We start from the raw sequence: 25865 nt of genomic DNA on the forward strand, positions 1-25865 counted from the left end.
TACAGACTTTGTCACCTCACTGTTTACCCCTTTTTCCAGATCATTTATGAATATGTTAAAGAGCACTGGTCCCGGTACAGATTCTTGGAGGATCCTGTTATTTATCTTTTTCCATTGTGAAAGCTAACCATTTATACCTACTTTTGTTTCCTGTCTTTTAAGCAGTTATTGATCCATGAGAGGACCTTCCCTCTTATCCCATGACTGCTTACTTTGCTTAAGAACCTATGATAAGCAACTTTGTCAACGGCCTTCTGAAAGCCCAAGTATACTATATCTACTGGATCACCCTTGTCTACATGTTTGTTGACCCCCTCAGTGAATACTAATGGACTGATGAAGAATGATTTCCCATTACAAAAGCCATGTTGACTCTTCCCCAGCACACTATGTTCATCTCCATATCTGATAATTCTGTTCTTTCCTGTAGTTTCAACCAGTTTGTCTGGTACTGAAGTTAGGCTTACTGGCCTGTAATGCCAGGATTGCCTCTGGAGCCCTTTTAAAAATCAGCATCACATTGGCTATCCGCCAGTCATTTGATACAGAGGCTGATTTAAGCCGAAGGTTACATACACCTCCACCCCGATATAACGCTGTCCTTGGGAGCCAAAAAAATCTTACCGCATTGTATGTTATATTGGGTCACGTTATATCGGGGTAGAGGTATACTACAATTAGTGTTCTGAAATTTCATATCTGAGTTCCTTCCAAATTCTTATGTGAATACCATCTTGTCCTCACAATCGATTACTGCTTAATTTATCAATTTGTTCCAAAACCTCCTCTACTGACGCCTCAGTCTGGGACAGTTCCTCAGATATGTCACCTGAAAAGAATGGCTTAGGTGCAGGAAATGCCTTCACATCCTTTGCAGTGAAGGCCAATGCATAGAATTCATTTAGCTTCTCCACAATGACCTGATAATTGACACAATGACCTTGTCTCCCTTGGATGCTCCTTTAGCACCAGTGGCCCCACTAATTGTTTAGCACTCTTCCCACTTCTGATGGACTTAAAAATCCATAGCAAAAAAAAAATATTTTGTAAGTCTCTTGCTATTTGCTCTTGAAATTCTTTTTTGGCCTTCCTCATTATACTTTTACACTTGACTTGCCAGAGTTTATGCTCCTTTCTATTTTCCTTATTAGCATTTGACTTCCAATTTTTAAAGGATGTCTTTTTGCCCCAATTGCCTCTTTAACTCAGTTTAGCCGTGGTGGGGTTTTTTTTTTAATCCTCTAATTGTTGTTTTAATTTAGGGTATACATATAGTGTGAGCTTCTATTATGGTGTTTTTAAAAAGTTGCCATGCAGCTTGCAGACATTTCACTCTTGGCAGTTTATTTTAGTTTCTGTTTAACTAGCCTCCTCATTTTTTGTGCAATTCCCCTTGTTGAAGTTAAATGCTAGTGTAGTGGGTTTCTTTGGCATTTTCCTCCCGTACAAGGATGTTATATTTAAATTACACTATGGTCACTATTACTGAGTGGTTCAGCTATATTCACCTCTTGGACTTGATCTTGTGCTCCACTTATGACTAAATCGAGAATTTCTTCTCCCCTCATGGATTTCACGACTAGCTGTTTCAAGAGGCAGTCATTAACGTGTCTAGAAATTTTATTTCTGCATCTCAGCCTGAGGTGACATATTTTCAGGCAATCTGGGTATAACTGAAATTCCCCATTATTGTTGGGTTTTCTGGTTTTGTACTCTCTCTGATCTCCCTGAGCATTTCACAGTCACGGTCACCATCCTGATCAGCTAGTCGGTAGTACATTCCTATTGTACTTTAATGATTCAAGCACAGAGATTCTATTGTACAGTTTGATTCATTTAAGGCTCTTACTATAGTTGACTGTATGCTTTCTTTCACATATAGTGGCACTCCCCCTACAGCACGATATACTCGGTCATTCCTATAGATTTTGTACCTTGGTATTACTGTGTCCCATTGATCATCATCTTTCAACCATGTTTCTGTGATGCCTATTAAATGAATATCCTCCTTTAACAACAGCCACTCAAGTTTCAGTCTCTTGAATCAGATGTGCTCCATTAGTCTTCGGGTAACCAAAAAACTGACAAACTGGGTCAGAGCAATGGCCCATCTAGCCCAGTATCCTGTGTCAAACAGTGACCAGTATCAGAGCTTCAGGCAGAGCGTACAGAACACAGGAGTTGAAGTGATCCTCCCATCTTCTCCTCCAGATTTCTGAAGTCGGAGGTATAGGGTTGCACAAGATTGGGGTTGTATCCTTGACCATCTTGGCTAATGGCTAGGGCCCTACCAAATTCACAGCTCTCTTTGGTCAATTTCACAGCCATAGGTTCTTAAAATTAGTCAATTTCATGATTTCAGATGTTTATATCTGAAATTTCATGGTGTAGTAACCGTGGGGGCCCTGATCCAAAAGGGGATCGTGTGTGTGTGGGGGGGTCCTAAAGCTCTTGTAGGGGGGTTGCAGGATTGCCATACTCACTTCTGTGCAGGAGCAGACTCCTGGAGGTGGAGGTAGGTCCAATCTCCCCAGTGCTGCTTGGAGTGCCACTGCCGGGGGCTCCTAGCTGCTAGTCAGGGCCAGTGGTGGATTAACACATGGGCTCATGGGCCTCGGACAATTTGAAAAATGGGAGCCCCAGCCATGGCAGGAGCCACAGGGTGGAAGCCCTAAGCCCTGGCTGGAGCCATGGGGGCCAGGACCAGCAGCCCTGAGCCAAGCCCACTGAGACTGGGCAGGAGCTCCAAGGGCTGGAGCTGCAGGGGGTGGCAGCCCCAGCCCAGGTCCCTGAGCCCAGGCAGGAGCCGCAGGGGGGTGAAAGCTCCGAGTCCTGACTGGAGTCCAGGCACCCCCAACCCCAGCAGGTGCCACCAGTGTGGGGGGAGGGAAGAGGGCAGCAGCCCCAAGCTCGAATGCCCAGAGTCCGAGCAGGAGCTGTAGGGGGTGGAAGCTCCAAGCCCCGGCAGGAGCCTGGGCAGCCCCCAGCCCTGGCAGGACCTGTGGGGCGGGGGTGGGGGGGAGGAGAGCAGCAGCCCAGGCAGAAGCCATGTGGGAGAGGGATCTGTAGCCCCAGAGCTCGGGCACCCCGAGCCCCGGCAGGAGTCGTGTGTGGGCAGGGGCGGAAGCCTCAGAACTAGGGAGCCCCAAGCTCCAGCAAGAGCCACAGGGGAAGCAGTGCAGAGCCCAGCTCTGGGGCTGCTGCAGCACAGAAGTGGTACACCCTCGCTTCTGTGCTGCCTGAGGGGGAGGGTCTGATCTCTCCCCATAACAGCTGTGCAGGGAAAAGATAAGTCCTGTCCCATCCCAGCCCGGCTGATATCGGGGAGATCAGATTTCACGGGGCAGGTCTTATTTCACGGTCCATGACATGTTTTTCATGGCCGTGAAATTGGTAGGGCCCTACTGATAGCCATTGATGGACCTATCTTCCATTAACTTATGTAGCCCTTTTTCTTGAACTGGAGCTTTAAAAAGTTCATCTCTCAAATAGGCATGAACAGATTCACTTTACACCCCATACAGTAATTTAAATTGGCACTGGGACAGGAACCCCAACACCTTTTATGTGAATGTGTGAAACAGTGCAACGTGATACACAGATGAAAGAGCAGGCAGGCTTCTTTTCTAATGGAAAAACACTGGATTTTGAAATGAAACAGCAGATGGGAAGCTGATTCTTCACAGATTTTAAAAGGTCCATGAGCTACAGCACTGCTTTTTTTAAACCATGGAATGGAACAAACTTGAATTAGGGGTGTGTAAGTGGGATGTGCATACATCACAAAGTCAATTTGTTGTTCAACCCATAAAGCATCAAGTTACTGGAGCAGGAATCAGTATGGATTGTCCCTAGCAAGAGACTAGAACTGGGTAAATGGGTAAATATTACCTTGATTTTTGAGGGTCAGTTTCTAGATCTGCTTTTGTGAATGAACTGACAACAGTGCAAAATTATGTTAGGTCACCTTATGCTATCTCAGCCCTATTATTAACAAGTTCAGTTTAAAATTCATGATACGGATTCTGGAATTCAAATATATTACTAATTTGCTGTTGATTACAATGGAAAAGCCATGAAGATTTGTTAAAAGTTCAGTACAGCCTCCATTAAAATCAATGAAGTATTTATAACAAATCTGCAGGTCCATTCCATTAAAACAAATATAATATTTCTAACCAATCTGAGTTTATAAACACATTCACAGCACATCACTGAATGAATCAGATTTTTGTAAATGAATTTTAGGTCAGCTATACGGATTTAAGGGAACATGTCAGATTAATTGGAAATCAATTTGTATGGTATAATTTTAGTTAGAGACTCATTTTAAGGCTGTGATTTTACTGGATATTTTGAGTGATAAGCCACAAGGCTGAAACGTATGTGATTTCCTATATTACTCATAGAACCCCAAGAGAAAAGTAAGTTTATTCTATTTACTGAAAATATGTCTGGTTAGTAATATAGAGTAATTGCACTTCCTAATACTTAATGCACTTTCTAATACTTAATGGATACAGCAAAATTTCTACTGCCTGATAGGGAAGAAAAAGCTGGGTCTCCTCTTTGCATTATGTCACTAGGAATATACTTAGTAAGTGCATACTTATTTTATGTTTAGAAATAATTCTATGGACTTTGCTACTCAAGCCAGTCAAACGTTTTTGTTCCTGTTAGTCTAAAAGCTATTGAGAGATGACATCAGCCTCATTTTGATTCTCTCCAAAAAAAAAAATGTATCCATTCACTGCAACATTAATTTTGCACTATTTACAGTACTACATATTCCATTAAATTAGGCATACTATGTTAACATATCTGCTTCCTTTCAGTAGTCATTCTGTCATCTGAATTAAATGAAACTGAGGCTCGTCTCTGATGGGAAACACTGGGGCTTGGTTGCATGGAGTAGCAATGCTCACTAGCGGGGTGTGATTTCTGAAGCACACCAGCCTGTTGCATGCTACACTGATCTATGTAGACCCCGTTGAAGTGATCTAAAAGTTCCCTAGCATGCATTAAATTTAGCTGTTTTAGTTGGTACATTTTAGAAATCACACTTTCAGTGTGCATTGCTGCTCTATATAGACAAGCCCAAAGTGTCCTTTCTCTATGACACAATGGAATAAGGTTCTTCTCAGAGATACACAAGTGTACCAGGCCCCTTCAAGGAGCTGCTTTATTAATAGTAGTATTAAAATTCATTTATACATACTACAATAAATTAACGCACTACTTCAGGATAAGATACGATCCCTGACAAAAAATCAACTGGAACAAATAATAATGAATGTGGTTATAGTGGTTGAATTCAAAGGCTTTTAGCATTATTCACAATCAAAGCAGATTCTTTTCCTCAGCTATTGCTTTAAATATCATGCATTAGTTTATATTTAAATAAATGAATAAATATTACCTGGATAAATATTACCTTGATTTTTGAGGGTGGGTTTCTATATCTGCTTTTGTGAATGAACTGACAACAGTGCAAAATTATGTTAGGTCACCTTATGCTATCTCAGCCCCAAAAAACTATAGAACAACAAAAAATAAAACTACAATATTTGTTTACCATTGTTCTAACCAACTGAGAAGACATCAAATTAGATGGAAAGTTTTCTAAAGGTTCCTAACTAACAAGCTGAAATACTTGGAAGGATTGATTTTTCGTGTGTATATTGAGAAAATACTGAAGGAGTAACCCATTGACTGACATAAAAGTGTACAAGATTCTGAGATCCTATTTAAGAAAGTAACAATGCAGAGCTATATTAAAATGTCCTGGCACAGAGGTACTATAATATCTTATGTTACAATCCTTCACTCAGATCAGTGCAAGAAGATCTAGCACTTAAGTCAATGGCATTGCACATGAATGCATTGATTCTGCATCCAATTGCAGGATCGTGACCCATGTATATAAAATATTTGCCAACCCTTTCCCCATATTTAATAATAATAAATCCACTTACTTGCTTTTCCCTTTGTACACTGTGGCATACGATCCTTCCCCTAGTTTTTCCAGTTTTTCGTAAGAGTCTGCTTTTCCAAACTTGGGGCTTGTAGGCTAAATAAAAATAAAGGATGGAACTCTCAGCATTAACACCAAAATTAACTGCTTTGATTCAACCATGAAAGACTAAACGACATTACTGAAACGGATGGGATTATGTCTGAATTTTTTTAATATTGGTTGCAAGAATCCAGCAGAGCTAATGTAAAATGTTTGATAGGCTGCTCAAATAAATGTCATTCAACACTCCAGATTGTGGTTACCTATTTCAACCATATTCTTGTATCAGTGGAGCCATCAAAAGGATTTTGTTCTTAGTCACAAGAGGCTTATGTTCCACTTTTGGCTTACAAAACTTTATATGCAGAAGTGGATCATTTCCAGCTAAACCAATCAATCAGTTTTAATAAATGTAATTCAAGATTCTAATCTGCTCTATAAAATAGGCAAGGTAATCACATAGGTCTGCTTAGATGAAAACGTGTAAAAAATACTGTCAGTGGCACTTAGGGCACTGAGCACCTCCCAGAAGATATAAATATCTTATGGAATGGGCCCTCTAAGAGTGAATTTCACTTCTGAATTGATCCTAAAATTCTTTGGTTTGCATACACAATCAAAGCATGCCTTTTAATGGCATGTGTATGCAGTATGGTTTTTTATCATCTTTATTCTTAATGACTGCTGCCTGGGTTTCTATAACTGAATCAAGTTAACTACAGTACTTTGTTCAGTGAAAAAGCACAGGGTCAGATTTTCAGCTAGTGCAAACAGACATAGCCCCCATTGGCTTTAGCAACAGCTGGGAATATAACCTAAGCTTTTACACAACCCTAACAAAACTGACAATAACTAGAGCTGTGAAGAGTAGAGGTTCATATTGCACCTTTAAAAATACACTCGAAAATGATTAATTTGAAAGTGCTGAAAATAAGGAAAATTATGCAGAGGGCTCTGTCTTGTAAAATTGCACCGTTTATCTTCATTTTGTTTAACAGAGCCTACGCAGCAGGAGAATACCAAACAATGTTTATCGCAATCTTCATTATTTCAGTACAATAGTCTATGAAAACAATTACGTATGTATCCTTTGCGTCTCTTTGTAGACATGCATCTCTGATACATATGTGGAAGTATATACGTATATATGTATAATATATATAATTATGGCATACGTGAGGGTGTAACATGGTATAAATATTTCTAGTCAAAGAAACCACTTTTTGTTTTTGCAGAAATTTTCAATTTCTGTTTTTTATTTTCAGTCCCGAATTCATTCTGGGTTCCTCCCTCCCCCTTCCTCTTATATTTTACCAATGCAAAAGGAGAAAAAACATTGAGAGAGAAAGTGAGATTATGTTTAAACTATTCTACCCCCCACTCCCCCTTTTCCAATGCGGGAAGAGGAGAATGGGGGGTGGGGGGGCTAAAAACACAAAAATTAAGGACCAAAAACCTAACTGAAATGAAAATGTAATTACTGGAAGGAGAAGGATCCATCAGACAAGGTTTGTCTGCTATCAGCTTGCTTCCCAGTGAGCCATTACCAACAGGCATAGATGTGTATTTGTTTGAGGGGAGGGAGAAAGTAATCTACAACGTAGTAGCTTTCCAAAACTATCAAAAAACCACCCACCTCTGAGGTGCCTCCATCACTAGATTTCCATATTGTTCGGATATGATGATGCTGGTTTACTGTGTTATACTTTTCTTGTATGTAGTTTGCCTATTTTCATGTTGAGATTTACTTGTGTTGTTTCAGGATTTTTTGTTTGTTTTGTAATACTGCCAGTTGCCATAACGTAGAGGTCTTAAGAATCACTATTGCTTTAGGACTCTGATAGGTAATCCATTACAATAAAACCAAATAATTATTCCCTCAACCACAGACTCACTTCCCCCTATTCCAGCTGTCAAAAATATTGGTTTAAAATCATATCTATTTGATTCACTCCCCCCCTTGGAAGCCTGCTGCATCCCCACTGAGAGTAGGCGGAGGATGAGAAGAGCTTGCATTGGGCAGGACCAGTAAGATGGCCAGAGGAAGAGCTCACTACTGACTATGCAGGAGAGGTGCCTGTGTTGACTGCCTCTGCATGATGGGCACTTCTGCCACATGCATCAGCAGCTGTTAGGCTACAGACTCCAGCTTCACAGAAGCAGGATGGGCCTTGTCTCCCATACTGTGCAGTCACAACTCCCAGTTGGTCCAGTGCCTGGTCATGCTGAGAGAGAACCACCCCAAAGCAACAAGAAAGCTACTCAGTCACCATCTGTCCAGACCCAGCAGAAAGACCTGGCAGCTCTTCTCCCCTTTGCAGACCGTGATGTCTCAGTACCCCAGGTTGACCCTCTGATCTGGCCAAAAGTGTGTCCTTTTAGTCCTCCTGAAGAGGCACAAGCCTCTGCATTGGATCTTGGCCCTCTGATCTAGCTGGACCACAGGGTGGGATAACTTGCTGATCCAGAACCCAATGTGATCCTTGCCACTTCCAAAGGTGGAACCAAAGTGTACGCAGTCCTAGCAGTGTCACACCCTATTGGGGTGTCTAGCCGCAATACAGTGTAGGATGTTGTAGGCCAGGTGTTCAGGCACCTAAAGATGCATATTGGTGCTTAGTAGTGTTTTCACAAGCTGCTATCTGCATCTTTCGATACCTATAGATCTTTAAAAACTGGCCCTTTAAGTTGTTCTGTTACTCCCTGTATTACCTTTCACAAGCACAAATTGCCAGAGACTGCTGCTATGATACTTTAGCATGAAACTTGCAAACTAATCTGCAAGACATTTCAGAGACCACAAAAAACTTTGAAAAGTGATATTGAGAATACACACCGCAAGCACAATTAATCTTTGAAAAAATTCACCAATTGCTGATGATAGCAGTTAATAATTTTGATTATTAAACATGAAAATAAAATGTACACTAATTTACATTTCACAATTTCACATGGTACCTTTCACTCGTATTGGAAAATACAGTATACCAATCAGTTTAATTTTCTGGTTCTTATTTCAATAGCCTTGTATTGTAATGTCTGGGTTTAAAAGGCTGCAGAGGTTGATCTTCTAAAGAATCAAAACAATCTCTATTAATATTAAATTTTGTAAAATTGTTATAAATTATAAATTTGGAATCTAAATCATCTGAAATGCCATGTAAACTCTGAAATCCCAAATGTTTCTATTTAAATACTTTACTGCATACACAAAATTGGGAGGTTTTTTCCCCTCCTTTCAGTACATCCAGTTTCATATGTCTATTTCTGCAATACTTTAAAGAGCAAAATCCATACCTATAAATCTTCCTATAATACAGGAAGGGCCACTCATTCCCATCTATTTAAAATTAGCCTTTAATTGTTACAGCAAACACCACCATTTTTAAAGTTAATAGTACTGTATATAAAAAAATCTAAAGACCTTAAAACAGTTTATTCAGTCCACAGCTTTCAAATGTTTAAAAATGATTTTTCTTTTTTGTTCAAAACCATGTTTCTTTTGATAAATTAGCTGCCACAAAAACAGAACATGACGATAAGAAACTGCAAGCATTTTGGATGACGACAGAATATAAGTGATTTTGAACACGTGTGGAGGCTGATTTCAATCCCTCACAAGAATAAATTATAGTACTACAAAAACTCATGATGTTAATATGAGGGTTGAATTTAGCCTGAAGTCATTTTCCTGTTCACATTTAAAACTAATTTAAAAAATTATTAACAGGACCTATGACTTAGGTATGTGATAATAAAAGCAGAAGCTTTAAAAGAGATCTTTCATTATCCGGAAGATACATTTATCTAGGTGGCAACCACTCAAGCCCCTGAATATGACACTTGATTTTTCTTTGCCCAGGAGGTAGCAAGAGATCTGGTCAATGATGTGCAGATGCCTTTCCTGCAGTTTTCCTGTTCTGTCGGTGGCGAGCAGGTCCACCTGGGGAGCCCCCACTTCTGGAAGATGACACTGATGACCTCCGGATGAAGAGACCATTCAGAGCGAAAGGAAAAGGACCTGCTGAGGCAATCCACCAGTGTGTTTTTTGGGCTCTGGGGAAATGTCATGCCTCGAGGTGAAGACATGTACCACCTTGCCTGAGACCTGGGAAGGGACACCTGGCAAGCCAAACATACTGCTCTGAGTTCCCTAAGATTGTCGAGGTGGGCTCCCTAATCCAGGTCTGACGCATCCAGAACTAAAGTTACCAACAGATGCAAGGCGGCAAAGGGTACTCTTTTCATTAAGGAACCTGGGTCTCTCCACCAACTCAGCAAACGGAGGACCAGCAGCGGAATCATGAGTATTGAGTTGAAGTTGTGTCTGCTCAGGGAATAGACTGACCCTAGCCACATTGGCAGGGGTCTGAGACACAGCCTTGCATATTGCACCACATAGTTGAATGCTGCCATCTGACCCAACAGTTTGAGGCAAACCCAAGTGGGTCGTGACCTTGGAGATCAGATCTGACATAGCTCGGAATCTGGCCTCTGGTAAGTAGGCCTTGGCCTGGGTCAAGTCAAGCACTGCCCCCAAAGAACTCTATTCTCTGAACCGGGACCAAAGTTGACTTATACTCGTTTATCAACAGTCCCAGCACCTGAAAGGTGGCCTGTACTGTACTGATGCTGTGCTGGACCTGAACCTGCCAGTGGCCTTTGATCAGCCAGACATCGAACTACAGGTAGATATGGACACCTCGACGTCTGAGGAAGGCTGCTACCACCGGCCAAAGGACAGGCCAAAGGGAAGTGCTGTGCATTGGTAATGGTGTTGACCCATTACAAACCTCGCTTCTGGAGGGAGCCGCTACAACCAGAACGTCAGCTAGGTTGTGTGCAGACTCCTTTAGCTCCTCGACTTCCAGACCCAAGTTTGTGGTGACCCTTTTCAGGAGTTCTTGATGGGCCCTGAAGTCATCTGGCAGAGCAGGTTACTAGGGCCTACGACTGCCTCATCCAAGGATGACGAGGAAGAAGCCTGCACTGAAGGAGGGGCTGCCTCCTCTTCCTCAACCTGCACCACATCCACTGGGGCCATTTCTCAGACATTGGTACCAGAAACAGCACCAGAGTCAGGGTCCAGCACTGGATGGGAAGAAACAGTGGCTCGCCTCTCAGACACCACCAAGTATGAGCGGTGGGAAGGGGCACCCTGTACTGGGCAAAACCCCCATGGGTTCCAACACTGCCACTGCATTGGCCAGTGGCCCAGTGGCCATGCGCCGGCCAAGGGGCAAGTACCGAAGTCCAGTGCATAGGCTGGGCACCGATTGGACTTTGTTGGAAAGAAGGATTCCCCTTCAGACTCCAAATAGGATTCTTCCCTCGAAGACTATGGCGGCACAGTACCCGCTTCCACCTCCAGGCAGTGCCAGGGAAATGGTAACCACTGACGGGCCGGAGATCACTGCATCGGGACCATGGAGGGTTTTCCCCTGAACAATGCCACAGTGGTCAGTGCTGCAATGGAGCTCACACCCCTTGATCCCTTCTATCCCATTGCTTTGGTTAGCAGGGGGCCTTGAAGGGTCGGTGGGATCAGGGGGGACATCAGGTCCTTTGCAGCTGGAGTTTAAGGGGCCCACAAGCACGAGGTCCCACGACTGCTCCCAGGTGTCAGAGGTGGGTCCCAGACTGGACATGGCACCAGTCACCAGAGCCAACAGTGGCTCTGGGGAGGACAAGTGGCCCAGCCCGGGTCTCAATGCCACTCCCTGCTTGTCCCTCTTCAGCACTGGAGAGAGCCCTCTCTTGGTGCGCTGTTTCCTACACTTTTTGAACGGTGCCTGTGGAGTGCGTCACAGAAAAAACCTAAGTGCTTGGCACCGATTCAGAGTGGCTCAGCTACGAGACTGGTCTGAGGGCTGCCTTCATGAGTAAGGCCTTCAGACAAATGTGTCTATCTTTTTGAGTGTGTGGTCTGAAGCCCCTACAGATCTGGCATTTCTCTTTAACATGAGTTTCCCCAAGGCACTTTAGACAGCCAGAGTATGGGTCACTCACTAGCATCAGCTTGCCACAGCTTAAAGCCTGGGGCAAAAGTCCCTCGATGACAGGGACAACTATTCACGCTATTATATACACTAACTACAATAACTATTTAATGTAAGACAAAAAAAAAAAAAAAAAAGAGTCCAAACCACTGGGAAAGAAGACTTGTAAAAGCAAACAGGATCATTCCAGGCAATCGTCATGGGTGATAAGAAGGAACTGAAAGGGTGCAGATTTGGCGGCGCCCCTTATACCAGCGCACATGCGTGGGGCTCCAGAAGGCCTAGAACCAGTCCTATGGATACCACCGAGGGGAAAATCTCCAGCAACTGTACACACGGCACGCACACACCTCGCATGGAATGGACATGAGCAAGCACTCAACGAAGTAGTATTGACTTTAAAGAGGCCAAGAAGGGAAATAAAGCATTCAGACAATAGAAAAGAGCATCTAACTTCCAAGAAGAGACTGTTCTGTGTAAAAAGTCATTTTTGGTTCTTTCAGTCAAAAAAGCAAACAGGATGTTAGGAATCATTAGAAAAAGGGATAGAGAATAAGACAGAGAATATCTTATTGCCCTTATATAAATCCATGGTGTGCCCACATCTTGAATACTGTGTACAGATGTGGTCTCCTCATCTCAAAAAAATATATACGGGCATTAGAAAAGGTTCAGAGCAGGGCAACTAAAATGATTAGGGGGTTTGGAATGGGTCCCATATGAGGAGAGATTAAAGAGGCTAGGACTTTTTAGCTTAGAAAAGAGGAGACTAAGGGGGATGTGATAGAGGTATATAAAATTATGAGTGGTGTGGAGAAAGTGAATAAGGAAAAATTATTTACTTGTTCCCATAATATAAGAACTAGGGGCCACCAAATGAAATTAATGGGCAACAGGTTTAAAACAAATAAAAGGAAGTTCTTCTTCACACAGCACACAGTCAACCTGTGGAATTCCTTGCCTGAGGAGGTTGTGAAGGCTAGGACTATAACAGGGTTTAAAAGAGAACTAGATAAATTCATGGAGGTTAAGTCCATTAATGGCCATTAGCCAGGATGGTGTCCCTTGCCTCTGTTTGTCAGAGGGTGGAGATGGATGGTAGGAGAGAGATCACTTGATCATTACCAGTTAGGTTCACTCCCTCGGGGGGCACCTGGCATTGGCCACTGTCAGTAGACAGGATACTGGGCTGGATGGACCCTTGGTCTGACCCAGTATGGCCATTCTTATGTTGGAGACTGCAGAAGGTACAAATGTGAGGCCAAAGGGTAAAGCCACTCAATGACAATGGCCCTTAATATGAAAAAAATAGTTTGATTAGATGGATTTATGAAAACATGAGGTAAGTCTCCTTCAAATCAATGGAGCACAGGAATCCTATTAACAAGGGGAGAGGAAAGAGTATACCAAATGAGGGGAAATGACAGTGGAAAGAAATGAAAAAAAAAAAAAAACAACACACACAACTTAGAATCATAGAATCATAGATTAGGGTTGGAAGAGACCACAGGAGGTCATCTAGTCCAAACCCTTGCTCAAAGCAGGACCAATCCCAACTAAATCATTGTCAAGCCGGGCCTTAAAAACCTCTAAGGATGGAGATTCCACCATCTCTCCTAGTGAAATAGTTTTTCCTAATATCCAACCTAGACCTCTCCCACTGCAACTTGAGACCATTGCTCCTTGTTCTGTCATCTGCCATCACTGAGAACAGCCTAACTCCATCCTCTTTGGAATCCCCCCTACTTGTGGGAGGTGGAACAATCTGTTTTAAAAGAGTGTTGGCAGGGTCATTGTAACTAATTTCAAATGACCACTTCATTAGGGTTACCATATTTTGTGCCTCCAAATGGAGGACACTCCACAGGGCCCCGCCCCCAGCCCCGCCCATGCCCCCCCCTCCAACTCCGCTCCCTCTCCACAGTCTCCGCCCCCTCCCCTGCTTCCTGCGAACATTTGATTCGCGGGAAGCCTGAAGCAGGTAAGGGGGAGTGTGGGGGGAGGAGGCACGGCCCAGGCTGGCCCCCGGCGGCTCCAGCCTGGGTCGGCTCGGGCCCTGGGATGCCGGCCCCGGCCTCCGGCCGACCACCCCCAGCCCGCCCAGCACTGCCGGCCCGGCGCACCCCCCGGCCCCGCGCCCGGCCCGGCTCCCGGCCCCGCGGGCGCGACCCCGGACCGGCTCCCGGCCCCGCGACCCCGGACCGGCTCCCGACCCCGGCCCCGCGACCCCGGACCGGCTCCCGACCCCGACCCTGGCCCCCGGCCCGGCACCGCGTGCCCGGCCCGGCTCCCGGCCCGGCACCATGCCCCCAGCCCCGCGATCCCGGCCCGGCCCGGCTCCCGGCCCGGCACCATGCCCCCGGCCCCGCGATCCCGGCCCGGCCCCGGCCCCGCACCGCCGACCCCAGCGAAAGAGGCACCGGCGGGGCCCTCCCTCCCTCCCGATTTTCCCGGACATGCCCGGCTTTTGGGGATTTCCCCCCGGACGGGGATTTGAACCCCCAAAAGCCAGACATGTCCGGGAAAATCTGGACGTATGGTAACCCTACACTTCATTTACATACACTTTAGGGTATTTAGCAGATTTAATCTGGGATCCTATAGTGTGACTTGGCATTATACTGACTTGTGAACACCAGCTTTTAGAAATTCTCAAGCATCAGTGTATTATTTGGTAAAGATAGCTTTAATGGAAAATTACATCTAGAGCCACCTGACTATTCTTATACAAGCTGTGTGGGTTACGTTCTCATGCATTTTTCATAACTGCAAAACAGCTTGTGAATGTCACACTTTACCATCACACTCCTGAGCCTAAGTTTTAAATAGATTTTTTTAACAGAATATTAAACTTCAATATGAAATTATCCTCAAGGGAAAAATATTATGTTCACAGTTCCATTGTAAATTATTTAAAATCCAAAATGAAGATCCATCTGTTTTGCTATATACTAAATCCATTGTAAGGAAAATCTGAACGTAAAGGACAAGACAAGAGATAGTCCTTTACAACAACTCAGGGTCTATTCTCTATCATAGGAGAGAATATCTTCCAATGAGATCCTGATAAAGCTTTCATTACCAAACCACACACAGACTCTCGGGAGTTACTCATTTGTGGAGAGAACAGATCCTATTACATGTTAGAGTTAAATAGCTTAGGATCAAACCTGAAGCACAGCTGGCTATGAGGCAGTAAGTGACACATAAAGATGAACAAACCTACAAACCTCCTGTGCTCTGAGCCAACCAGTCTTGAGTACAGTTGGGCTCGGCGCATGAGGGGTACAAAGAGAATCCTGTGCCCAAACTGCAGTTGCCGATGAGCTCTCCAAACCCCCACCCCCAAGTTCTACTAGGCATATCCCCATCCATGTGCACAAATTTATGGCTGTTAAGGTCGAAGAATACTTGCTACTCAGCTCCTGCAAGGGAGTCGGGCAGTCTTTGTAGGGGTTTCTTTTCCTCTCCTTTCCCAAACACTGATAGGTATGTAGGAAGATCTTTGGATCAAAAACCATACCATCTCACCATGTCTCATTACAGAACTACCATCCAGGCCAAGTCTCACATTCAGCCAGGAAGGGACATCTCCCACACAAAACTCTGAAGTTCCCCAGCCACCACAGTTGGATACGAGGAAGGATGGACTGATGGGATGGAAAGACCACAAAGGTGCTCCACACCCACCTGAATGAGAGAAGTAGGAAAGGGTTCAAGTTGCATTTAGCATCAGCAGCCAAGGAACAGCCGAAGGTTCCTTGCCCCAAACAGCTTGAGCTAAGCCTTTGGCCCTTACTAACCACTGCTCTACATTCATGAGTTTTACATGCATTTCTTTTTATAACAAAATCACACAATCAGACTGAAATATGAAATGGAAAACTACCCACATGGAAGAGATTTCCACATTCAGAAAAGTCTTAAACATTTTAAATACAGTACATTCTGCTTATTAGCAACCCCTCAGTCACCAGCAAAAAGTTGCTATTATCCAGCAATTGCTAGCAAGCGGAAGGCAGGTTTGCGAGGCAGCAGTCAGGGAACGAAGTGCTGGGATGTGCCTTCCCTGGCTGCAGCCCCACAAGCCTGCCTGCGGGCAAGACAAAAGCAGTAAGGGGACTGCAGCTCAGATGCCAGGGCTTCCCAGAGGGAGCGAGGTTGCTGGGGGCCAATGGAGCTGCATGTTAACACTCCCTACACTCTCCAGAGGGTCATAACACATTGTTTATGCACCTTAATTTGATATGAATAAACTACCACAATTAAAATATTTTCCATTAACAACAAGGTGACAGAAAATTAGTATTTTGATTTTTTTTAATAACTAAATGTAAGTGTTATTTAATCTGTGAACTAGATATGCAGAGACAAGGTGGATGAGGTAATATCTTTTACTGGACCAACTTCTGCTGGTGAGAGAGACAAGCTTTCAAGCTTACTCAGAGATAAAGCTCATACATATTACCTCAACCACCTTGTCTCTCTAATATCTTGGGATTCACATGGCTACTACACCACTGCACACAAACAGATACGCCTACATTTTGGAAATGCATTGTAATTAACAGATCAATGACACAGACATTACAGGTTGCTCTAGGAAAGCAAAGTAATTAGGTAAACCTAAAAAAGTCACCAGCTAGTGCAACATGAAAAACACTTAAATATCTATTAGGGCTGTCGATTAATCGCAATTAACTCATGCAATTAATTCCAAAAAATTAATCATGACTAAAAAAATTGATCGCAATTAATCACACTGTTAAACAATAGAATACCAATTGCAATTTATTAAATATTTTGGATGTTTTTCTACATTTTCAAATATATTTATTTAAATTACAACACAGAATACAAAGTGTACAGTACTCATTTTATATTTTTATTACAAATATCTGCACTGTAAAAATGATAAAGAAATGAAATAGTATTTTTCAATTCACCTCATACAAGTACTGTAGTGCAATCTCTGTCGTGAAAATGCAACCTACAAATGTAGATTTTTTTTTTATTACATAACTGCACTCAAAAACAAAACAATGTTAAACTATAAATCCACTAAGTCCTACTTCTTCTTGAGCCAATCACTAAGACAAACAAGTTTGTTTACATTAGATAATGTAAACAATAATGCTGCCCACGTTTTATTTACAATGTCACCTGAAAGTGAGAACAGGAGTTCTCCTGACACTTTTGTAGCTGGCATTGCAACGTATTTACATGCCAGATATGCTAACCATTCGTATCCCCCTTCATGCTTTGGCCAACATGCCAGAGGACATGCTTCCATGCTGACGACACTTGTTAAAAAAAATAATGTGTTAATTAAATTTGTGGCTGTACTCCTTGGAGGAGAATTGTATGTCTCCGGCTCTGTTTTACCTGCATTCTGCCATTTATTTCATGTTATAGCAGTCTCGGATGATGACCCAGCATGTTGTTCATTTTAAGAACATTTTCACTGCAGATTTGACAAAATGCAAAGAAGGTACCAATGTGAGATTTCTAAAGATACAGCACTCAACCCAAGATTTAAGAATCTGAAGTGCCGTCCAAAATCTGATCGGGACAGAGTGTGGATCATGCTTTCAGAAGTCTTAAAAGAGCAACACTCCGATGTGGAAACTATAGAACCCAAACCACCAAAAAAGAAAATCAGCCTTTTGCTGGTAGCATCTGACTCAGATGATGAAAATGAACATACTTTGGTCTGCACAGCTTTCGATTGTTATTGAACATAACATGGACACATTCTCTGAAATGGTGGATAAAGCACAAAGGGACATATGAATCTTTAGTGCATCTGGCACGTAAATATCTTTCAACGCTGGCTACAACAGTGCCATGCAAGCAACTGTTCACACTTCCAGGTGACACTGTAAACAAGAAGCGGGCAGAATTATCGCCTGCAAATGTAAACAAAACTTGTTTGTCTGAGCAATTGGCTGAATAAGAATCATATAATCATAAACTTTAAAGTCAGAAGGGACCATTATGATCGTCTAGTCTGACCTCCTGCACAACGCAGGCCACAGAATATCACCCAGACACTCCTGTATCAAACCCCTAACCCAGGGGTAGGCAACCTATGGCATGCGTGCCAAAGTCAGCACGTGAGCTGATTTTCAGTGGCACTCACACTGCCACTAGTCCTGGCCACCAGTCCAGGGGGCTCGGCATTTTAATTTAATTTTAAATGAAGCTTCTTAAACATTTTAAAAACCTTGTTTACTTTATATACAACAATAGTTTAGTTATATATGATAGACTTATAGAAAGAGACCTTCTAAAAATGTTACAATGTATTACTGGCACGCAAAACCTTAAATTACAGTGAATAAATGAAGACTCGGCACACCACTTCTGAAAGGTTGCCGACCCCTGCCGTAACCTATGTCTGAGCTATTGAAGTCCTCAACTCGTGGTTTAAAGACTTCAAGGTAGGACGGAGTGTACTTGCAGGCTCTAAAATTTTACATTGTTTTATTTTTTGCACAAAATTCTACATTTGTAAATTCAACTTTCATAATTCCACTACAGTACTTGTATTAAGTGAATTGAAAAATACTATTTTTACAGTGCAAATATTTATAATTAAAAAATACAAAGTAAGCACTGTATACTTTGTATTCTGTGTTGTAATTGAAATCAATATATTTGAAAATGTGGAAAACATCCAAAAATATTTATATAAATAGTGTTCTATTATTAACAGCATGATTAATTGCACAATTATTTTTTTTAATCACTTGACAGCCCTAATATCTATCCAAGTAAATAATACTTTATGGTAGGATAACAAAAAAATAATTAAGGTCACTTGTCCAAACACAGTCTGGATCCCAAATTCGGCTGTCAAACAATAAAATAGGACTCAAATTTTCTTTTTAAAGCAAGATTATATAAATTAAACATTGCGTTATTGCGTATGTCCCCGAGACTGCTGATCTGAACTTCATTTTACAATCCTGGATGCTTCAACTGACCAATGTGCACAATCTGAAATTGTGCCTCAGATCCTAAGAAAGTATCAGTGAATGGCAATTGTATTCCATACTCCAACTTGGGCAGGGTATACACTGAGAATCAGCTATGTGCATGTGCTCCAAAATACAGTACGTGAAAGTGACAGGCTGAATGGAGCCAGCAAAGAAACTTAGAATACCACAACTGACAGGTCTGCTTTCTTCTGCTAATTAGTGGTGGTTATAAGAAACCTGAGGCAGGAGGACTCTTATTTTCAGCATCAGGTCAGATACACCGGTCATTCACTGCAGCCAAGATTTGTATGTGCACCTCAGCAGCTTGTCCAAGTTACTGGAATAATTAAAGGGACAGCACCAACTTGAAAAATCACACCCCTCTCTATGAAAATGTTTTATCTATTGTTCCAATTAGCACCTAATATTACTATAACTGAACAATTAGAGAAAAATAAAACCCTTCTTTTCCCTCCAATTTGTTCTGTTTAATGGTTTTCATTGTTTCTCCCATATAGTTTTACACACTATTTGTACGAGTCTTTCACCCAGTTGTTACAGGGGAAAGAACACCATATTTTAAAAAGCATTTGACTGTAAAACCAAATAAATTAGCAGTGGCACTCTTGGAAAGGTGCACTATTGGACTACTTTGAATTCATTTTCTGAAACAGACCATTCATTTCAAGTTGACAGTGGCCTTTATGTTTTGTCTGTATTAAGGTTTCGGGTTGTCCTGAGCTGTAGGGCAATGAATTTACCTAGCTGGCTACATGCATACTTTTAACATGCAGATTTGTCATGTCCAAAGGAGTAGCAGAAGATTAGAATTCCTGATGCCTGTGTGATTAATCTGTGTTAATCAAAGAGCATCAATATCTTCTGCTAGGAATTTTATTCAATAACAAAATTCAGTTTCTTTCCAAATAAATAATTCTGTAACTACATACGGGGACCTCTAATCTAGGTAACAGTATGTCTACACAGGAGCTGCAGTGTGCTTCCCAGAACGAAAAAGCAGCTACTGTGTATAAGTGTGTGAAAATAAAACAAAATACAAGGTCATAGTTTTACATAATGAGTTTGCATCCGTCAGAAGATTTTAAAGTCTAAACATGTAAGTAAACAAAAAACAATTCATGCAACAACTTCTCACTTTATGCTACAGAACTAATTAGCAACCTACCTATGCAGCTGTGGAGAGGTGCAACATTAATTTAAATGAGGCAAGCTGCTTAACAGCAAATCATTTCATTTCTGAATGGCAGAAACTGTGCCCAGGAACATACAGTCCCAGATTTCACAAAATCCTCCGTGTACTATCTCCCAACAACAGTAACAGAAGTTGCAGTGTGTGTACATGGAGAATATCCCACTTGCTGAGCAATTATTCTCCACTTGCTCTTCACCCAGCAACACAAAGCTGCCCTATACACCTCTACCCCAATATAACGTGACCCGATATAACACGAATTCGGATATAACGCTGTAAAGCATTGCACAGGGGGGCGGGGCTGCACACTCCGGTGGATCAAAGCAAGTTCGATATAACGTGGTTTCACCTATAACGCGGTAAGATTTTTTTGCTCCCGAGGACAGCGGTAGAGATGTAGCTGTTTCAGCTATTGAGACTGATTGAACTAGAGGCCAAAGTCATAGAATATTCTAATGATGTCCTGTAAAGAAGTGGTGTGGTTAAACGTTGAGAATGTTTGTTATCTTTTGAGTTACCGCTATATTCTAGAGTGTGAACTGATAGGAGACTGGAATTAAATGATCAGAGAAGGTGGGTCATAGCCAGAGTACCTTGTGTACAAGCTCACCGTTCTTTTGGTGAGTGCTACAGAAGTGAAGGCATAGACAGGCTTTAAGCTATGGTAGAAAAGAGGCGAAATGAGAATTTTTGCCTAATGCAAATGATTTGGCATGCATTTGCATAATACTAACCAAGGCAGAAAGTGGAAATTTTTATTAAACAAAAGATGAAGATACTACTCATCTATCAAAGAATCCGTACATAAATGGAGGCTTACCAAAAAAAGGAGAGAACTCGAACTGAAACAAAATTATAGTGATTATGACCTAGAGGGCATAACAAACTTGGCAGGGTGCTTCTCATAACTGAAATGTCAACTCAGATGGGTGTAATCTATATGCCAGAAGTATTTACAGTCCCAGCAAGGTATAATTTGACAATCAGGAATCTGGTAGTGATTCTTTGTCTAAAAATACAAGGAATAAGTAGTAGAGGAAATGATAATGGATATCTGTTACAGAACACGAAGACTAGAAGAAAACAAGATAAAGAAACCCAGATCAACTCGTGTTACTCAAAACCACAGCCTGTCATCTCCTAGGGAATCCATGCAGACATGCCTGGGGTAACAAGACAGCCAAACACTCATCAGAATGTTCCCAAATAACATACAAGTTGAGTGGACACAAGCCAGAGGAGAAACTATCCTGGACTACTGAGAGGTGGGAAATATTTGAGAATTCAGCTCAGCCTCCCTTTTTACCACCTCCCACATGCCCCTTCTCGCCCCAGAGAGACAGACACAGACAGACAGACACACTCCCAAGGCAGCATAGCAGTGTCTGGCTAGCTGGGTTGCAGTTTGCTGGGGATTTCCCTGGATGCATGCCAGTGGCTCCTTTCCCCCTTTCAACCAACCATAGCCTCCAGCTCAAGGAATCCTCTTACAGTGAAGTCACATCATAGGCGCATTTAACTTACGCGATTTTAACTATACGCGCTCGGCAAAATAAAACAAAAAAAAAGAGAAAAATAATTTAAATACTGTACCTGTACTGCATGCGATTCAACTCACCATTCCACTCAATGAGCGTTTGACTATACGCAATTTTCGCCTTACACACTAACTTCAGAACCTAACCCCCACATAAGATGCAACTCCCCTGTACTGGCCAGGAAGGAGGGAACTGTGCATGCCCTCTCCCCTTGGGCTGAGCTGGGGGAACAGCAAAGGGGCCATTCGGCCTCTCTTGCTACTACAGCAAAATTTTCCTTTCATCCTACCCATGCACTGGAGGGGGACAGGACTTAGGGAAAGCAATCAGTCTGTAACCTTGGGATGTTTTGCTGGCATTTAATTGCTGAATGTATGATTTACCATTGCACTCTCCCTCTTTGGGACAAGCCAGATTTGCGTTCAGGTTTCCAAATGTCGCTGAGTGTTATGCCACAACTTTGGGGCAGTCAGTCTTTTCAGGGGATACATTTGTTAGGGTCACAGAGGGAGGGATAAATATTCCACAGAAATGTTGGATTCAGTGTGTGGTTGGGACAGAGAGACTCTCCAGCAGAGACTGCCTGGACTGTGTCTCAGAGGTAGATCTAACACTCTCTACAGGGGTGAAGTGCGACTTGCAGTCCAAACTATGTATCTAGGCCTGGATGGGCGCTGCTAGACAGTCTCCCTGGCTTGGCAGCCATTTTGACCTTGCGGTTTGCCAATCAGGACCAAATGTGGCTCAAGTCTAAGCAGAGTGGCTACAGTTACCCATTCCATAAAGACTGTTCCCCTCCATTCACATTCTTGTTTCTTCATTGGCGTTGCAGCCATTGTAACAAACTATTTTTATCTTGTGAGGCGTCTTTTTTGGAACTCTATAGGCAAGAACAAGAGAAGTGACCAAAAGCTATATGGAAGCAGTATAATAAGAAATTGGTTCATAGATGCAGGCATGTAAGTTTATTTGAGTTAAGAAAAGAGGATTGTGGAAATTAAGAAATCAAGTATCTGATCCTAAAAATCCTTACACATGTACTTAACTTTATTCTAGGGCTGTCAAGCGATTAAAAAATTAATCACAATTCATTGCGATTAATCGTGCTGTTAAACAATAATAGAATACCATTTATTTAAATATTTTGGCTCTTTTCTACATTTTCAAATATATTGATTTCAATTACTGCACACAGTACACAGTGCTCACTTTATATTTATTTTTATTACATATATTTGCACTGTAAAAAGAAAAGAAATAGTATTTTTAAATTCACCTCATACAAGTACTGTAGTACAATCTCTTTATCGAGAAAGTTGAACTTACAAATGTGGAATTATGTGCAAAAAAAGTGTTTAAAAAAAATGTAAAACTTTAGAGCCTACAAGTCCACTCTGTCCTACTTCTTGTTCAGTCAATCGCTCAGACAAACAAGTTTGTTTACATTTGCAGGAAATAAAGCTGCCCGCTTCTTCTTCTACAATGTCACCTGAAAGTGAGAACAGTCGTTCACATGGCACTGTTGTAGCCAGCATCGCAAGATATTTATGTGCCAGATGCACTAAAGACTCATATGTCCTTTAATGCTTCAACCACCATGCGAGAAGACATGCTTCCATGCTGATAACAGGTTCTGCTCGATAACAATCCAAAGAAGTACGGACCGAAGTATGTTCATTTTCATCATCTGAGTCAGATGCCTCCAGCAGAAAGTTGATGAAAATGAACATGCTTCGGTCCATACTGCTTTGGATCGTTATCGAGCAGAACCCGTTATCAGCATGGAAGCATGTCTTCTGGCATGGTGGCCGAAACATGAAGGAGCACACAAATGTTTACCATATCTGGCACAGAAATACCTTGCAATACCAGCTACAAAAGTGCCATGTGAACATCTGTTCTCACTTTCAGGTGAGATTGTAAATAAGAAGTGGGCAGCATTCTCTCCCGTAAATGTAAATGTAAACAGACTTGTTTGCCTTAGCTGAACAAGAAGTAGGACTGAGTGGACTTCTAGGCTCTGAAGCTTTACATTGTTTTGTTTTTGAGTGAAGTTATGTAACAAAAGAAATCTACATTGAAAAATTGCACTTCCACGATAAAGAGATTGCACTACAGTACTTGTATGAGATGAATTGAAAAATACTATTTTTTTGTTTTTACAGTGCAAATATTTGTAATAAAAATAATATAAAGTGAGCACTGTACACATATTCTATGTTCTAAGTGAAATCAATATATTTGAAAATGTAGAAAAACATCCAGAAATTTAATAAATTTCAATTGGTATTCTATTGTTTAACGGTGCAATTAAAACTGCGATTAATTGTGATTAATTTTTTTGAACCGCTTGAGTTGACTGAGATTAATCAACAGCCCTACTTTATTCATTAAAAGTCGCATTGAAATCACTAAGACTTCTTGTGTGTATGCACTTGCAGGATTGGTACCCTAATTAGTAAAGAAAAAATGCAGAAAGCATTGAAATCTACCAATTTGGAAAGAGTATGTGGACTGTTAGGAAACTCCATAAATAAGGCACAGTACATTACATGTCTTCTGAAAGAGAAGAAGTAGCCATCAGTGTAACTTCATGAAAGGACTATTCAAAAATATGATTTTTTCTTAATTGTAAATTAGAAAAGTGGAGGGGGAGGCAGCCAAACAATAATAAGCAGAATCAGCTAATTGTTTGCAGGTAGAAATAAAGGCAATGGAAAAGGGAGACTGAGTTAATGCTAGTCAAAAGGTAGGGAAGGGAATTTTCTAAATAAAAATTGGGGAAGGAAGGACATACTAGAGAGAAGTGGTGTCTATTAATAAATGGAAACATGTGAAACCAAAATGGTGGCGATACTGAGCTTTTTATTATTATTTTAAAAAACTGGAACTTCTTTTTAAAGTCTGTCTTTAGAAAGAAAATAAAGAACAAAAGTTTGAACAAGTAGGAAATACAAGCCTGTCAAAGTAAGTACGCATAAAGAACATCCCAGAGTACTTGGAAAACATGAACATGTACTAAAATCAATCTGGGCAAAATGCATGTGGAAATAATACAAAGGGGTCTAGACAAAATGACTTGGGACTTAGAAAAATGCAATCTAATACAGTTGTGGAAACACGATTCAAACAAATTTAGTAAGCAGGAAATACCTGAAAAACAATAATGCTGAAAGAAACTTAAGGTTAATAGTGGTGAACAAATTAGATGCAGATTTCCAATGTGATAGGAGATGGGAAGAAAAAAGGTCAGGGCAACTTTGATGTGCTTGAAAAGAATAATTTCACAGTTCTGATATGGTTGAATGTTAATTTTAAACACTTTATTAACAGAAATATATTGATAAACTGGAGGAAGTTCAAAGAATACTAGCGAAAAAAATTATTAGGAAGCCAAGGGAACTGATTAATAAAGAACAACTATGTTAACCTTTATATCCATCAAGTTATTTAGACGACAACTAATACATGGTAGAAGTCCACAAATATTTGAGGGCTGTAAACACTCAGTAGGAATGGGCATTATTTAGACAGCTACAAGAGGTTAATATGGGAGAAAATGTGAAAACGTTAAGAAACAGAAAATTTAGGTTGATATTAGGCGAAGCTTCCTAGCAATAACATTAGGCTGGCAAATCATCTCCCATTGAAGTCCCCATTGCTTTCAACTTTTGAAACTAACAGACATAAACAGAACAAAACACAGAATATGTATTTTAGAAACAATCCGGAATCATCAGATAGATGGACTTCAAGTTCACATAGTGCTCTTCCATCTTTAATTCCTATGATTATATGAGAACTGGGAGTCCATAAATCCTTCTGAACCAAGAAATATTTACACCAAAGAAGTCATGAAGAGATGGTGCTAGTCTAGGATAGCAGTTGAAGGACCAGATTTTTCCTCTCTCTCATATACAAACCGCTTTCTCCACGTGGGATCTCTGAGAAGAGAGTTTATTTAGTCATGCAGTTTCTTAAGGCCCAATGCTGCTCCCAGCGAATAATTTTGCCATTGTCTTCAATCAGAGAAGGGCAGGGCCCTTAGTCAGGATTAAGTTAAACTTTACATCTTGATTTATCAGATATTGGTTTTGTGTGTCCTGTATGACTTGT

The 25865-nt window shown here is 41.6% G+C and overlaps 1 protein-coding gene across 4 annotated transcripts in view; it reads right to left on the reverse strand.

Moving 5' to 3' along the window:
* The window catches only part of CDK14 (cyclin dependent kinase 14), a 482473-nt gene that overhangs the window by 323800 nt on the left and 132808 nt on the right, over window positions 1-25865 (reverse strand). For all 4 annotated transcript variants that reach the window (XM_054020506.1, XM_054020507.1, XM_054020508.1 and 1 more), the window contains one exon: window positions 5976-6070. In XM_054020506.1, the coding sequence (XP_053876481.1) occupies window positions 5976-6070 (95 nt within the window). The remainder of the gene's footprint in view (window positions 1-5975; window positions 6071-25865) is intronic.

The sequence above is a fragment of the Malaclemys terrapin genome, chromosome 2, assembly GCF_027887155.1.
Source record: "Malaclemys terrapin pileata isolate rMalTer1 chromosome 2, rMalTer1.hap1, whole genome shotgun sequence".
NCBI lineage: Eukaryota > Metazoa > Chordata > Testudines > Emydidae > Malaclemys > Malaclemys terrapin.